The 2,311-nt window shown below is 52.8% G+C and overlaps 1 protein-coding gene across 1 annotated transcript; it reads left to right on the plus strand.

Annotated features, from left to right (window-relative positions):
• Nucleotides 1-4: 4 nt before the first annotated feature.
• ADRA2C (adrenoceptor alpha 2C) lies at nt 5-1,808 on the plus strand (the record flags this gene model as incomplete). Its single annotated transcript, XM_009890548.1, has 2 exons — nt 5-357; nt 558-1,808. Coding segments are annotated over 2 exons (1,272 nt in total), but the record flags the coding sequence as incomplete, so codon positions are not given.
• Nucleotides 1,809-2,311: the final 503 nt, after the last annotated feature.

A 2,311-nucleotide genomic window follows, 5' to 3' on the forward strand; every position in this document is an offset into this window, starting at 1 on the left:
CCCCTCCTCGCCGTCCTCCTCGGCCCTCCGGCAGCCGCCCTCCCCCTACTCCCCGGCGGCCGTGGCCAGCCTGGCGGCGGTGGTGGGCTTCCTCATCGTCTTCACCATCGTGGGCAACGTGCTGGTGGTAATAGCCGTGCTCACCAGCCGGGCGCTGAGAGCTCCCCAGAACCTCTTCCTGGTGTCCCTGGCCAGCGCGGACATCCTGGTGGCTACCCTGGTCATGCCTTTCTCCTTAGCCAACGAGCTTATGAATTACTGGTACTTCGGCAAGGCTTGGTGTAACATTTACCTGGCTCTGGACGTGCTCTTCTGCACCTCCTCCATCGTCCACCTGTGCGCCATCAGCCTCGACAGGTATTGGCCCAGAACCTCTTCCTGGTGTCCCTGGCCAGCGCGGACATCCTGGTGGCTACCCTGGTCATGCCTTTCTCCTTAGCCAACGAGCTTATGAATTACTGGTACTTCGGCAAGGCTTGGTGTAACATTTACCTGGCTCTGGACGTGCTCTTCTGCACCTCCTCCATCGTCCACCTGTGCGCCATCAGCCTCGACAGGTATTGGTCGGTCACACAGGCGGTGGAGTACAACCTTAAACGGACCCCCCGGCGGATCAAGGCCATCATCCTCACTGTGTGGCTCATTTCAGCTGTCATCTCCTTCCCGCCATTGATCTCCATGTACCGGGACCCTGAAGGAGACGGCTTTCCCCAGTGCAAGCTCAATGACGAGACATGGTACATCCTTTCTTCTTGCATTGGCTCTTTCTTTGCCCCCTGCCTCATCATGGTGTTGGTCTATATCCGCATCTACCGTGTGGCCAAGCTAAGGACCAGGACCCTCTCTGAGAAGCGTACGATGCCAGAGGGGTCATCCCAGACTGAGAACGGCTTGAGCCGTGCTGCTGGGGGCTGCACGTCCCTGAGGATGCAGCTGGGAGAGAACGGACATTACTCAGTGCACCACTGGCGCAAAACCTCAGAACTGGAGGACATTGAGCTGGAGGAGAGCAGCACCTCAGAGAGTAGACGGAGGCGGAGCCGGGAGGAGCATCCCCGCAAAAGCAGCAAGAGCCAGTCCTTCTCCTACTCATATTCCTCCAAGCACTCTAGTAGCCGTCTGTCCCGCTCTAGCAATCGCTCCATGCAGTTCTTCTCATACCGCCGTCGCCGGAAGCGTAGCAGCATCTGCCGTAAGAAAGTCACCCAGGCCCGGGAGAAACGCTTTACTTTTGTGCTGGCCGTGGTCATGGGGGTCTTTGTAGTTTGCTGGTTCCCTTTCTTCTTCAGCTACAGCCTCTATGGTATTTGCCGGGAGGCCTGTGAGGTTCCTGAGACTCTCTTCAAGTTCTTCTTCTGGATTGGGTATTGCAATAGCTCCCTCAACCCAGTCATCTACACCATCTTCAACCAGGACTTCCGCAGGTCCTTTAAACACATTCTCTTTAAGAAGAAGAAGAAGAACTTCCGGCATTGAGCTGGAGGGATGGATTTGCCTTGAGCAGGAGTGGAGTTAAAAGAGAAGGAGAAAGCTCTATGCTGAAAAATAAGGGAGGGAAGAGAACATGGGGTTTGGGCTAAGAGAGAAGGAATAGGGCTCGCCCCCTTGGGGGTGCAGAATGGTGGTGCGGGGTACAGAGATAGTGTCGGGGAGGCTGAGGGCATTCACTGTGGTACAGAATGGTGGCATGGTGCTGGAGGAGCGGTGCTGGAGTGTGGATGGATAAATGGGGAGGGGAGTGATTGTCTTTGAACCCTGACAGAGGGCATGGGGAGTTCGCAGAGGAAAATAGGCTAAGACACCGAGTTCGGGAGACAGAGAGCTTTTACGGGTTCTGGAATTTCATGGGAAAACAAGTAGAGACATCAAGAGGAAAGGATTAAGTGGCAGTGGTGGTGGAGATTTGAGTATTTATAAATAGAGCAGCTGGGACCTGTGGTGGGCTTGTCCCAGTAAGAAATTGGCTTTTACTGCTTATGTGGGGCAAGAAAGTGCAAAGTACCAAGCACTGACAGTCTTTTGAGTTATGAAAGGATTTAAATGTTTGCCAAAAACCCCCTAAAGAACAATCCAAACTCTTTTCTAAATAAACCTTTGTACTGTTAAAACCTTCTGAATGATGATTTTACACAGGGCTTAAGTCAAACGGAAAGCATGGGGTTTTCTTTTTCTTTGGAGGGGTCTTTGCGTAGAGCTAGATGGAAAATGTTTTTCCTATCTTCCCATGATTTTTTATTTGTCAGTGGGACAAACCTGGGAGTCTTGCGTGTTTTCATGAAATATGAAAAAGAGCACATGCACCCTATGACCT

This window comes from Charadrius vociferus, unplaced genomic scaffold, assembly GCF_000708025.1.
Source record: "Charadrius vociferus isolate BGI_N301 unplaced genomic scaffold, ASM70802v2 scaffold88, whole genome shotgun sequence".
NCBI classification, from domain to species: Eukaryota; Metazoa; Chordata; class Aves; order Charadriiformes; family Charadriidae; genus Charadrius; species Charadrius vociferus.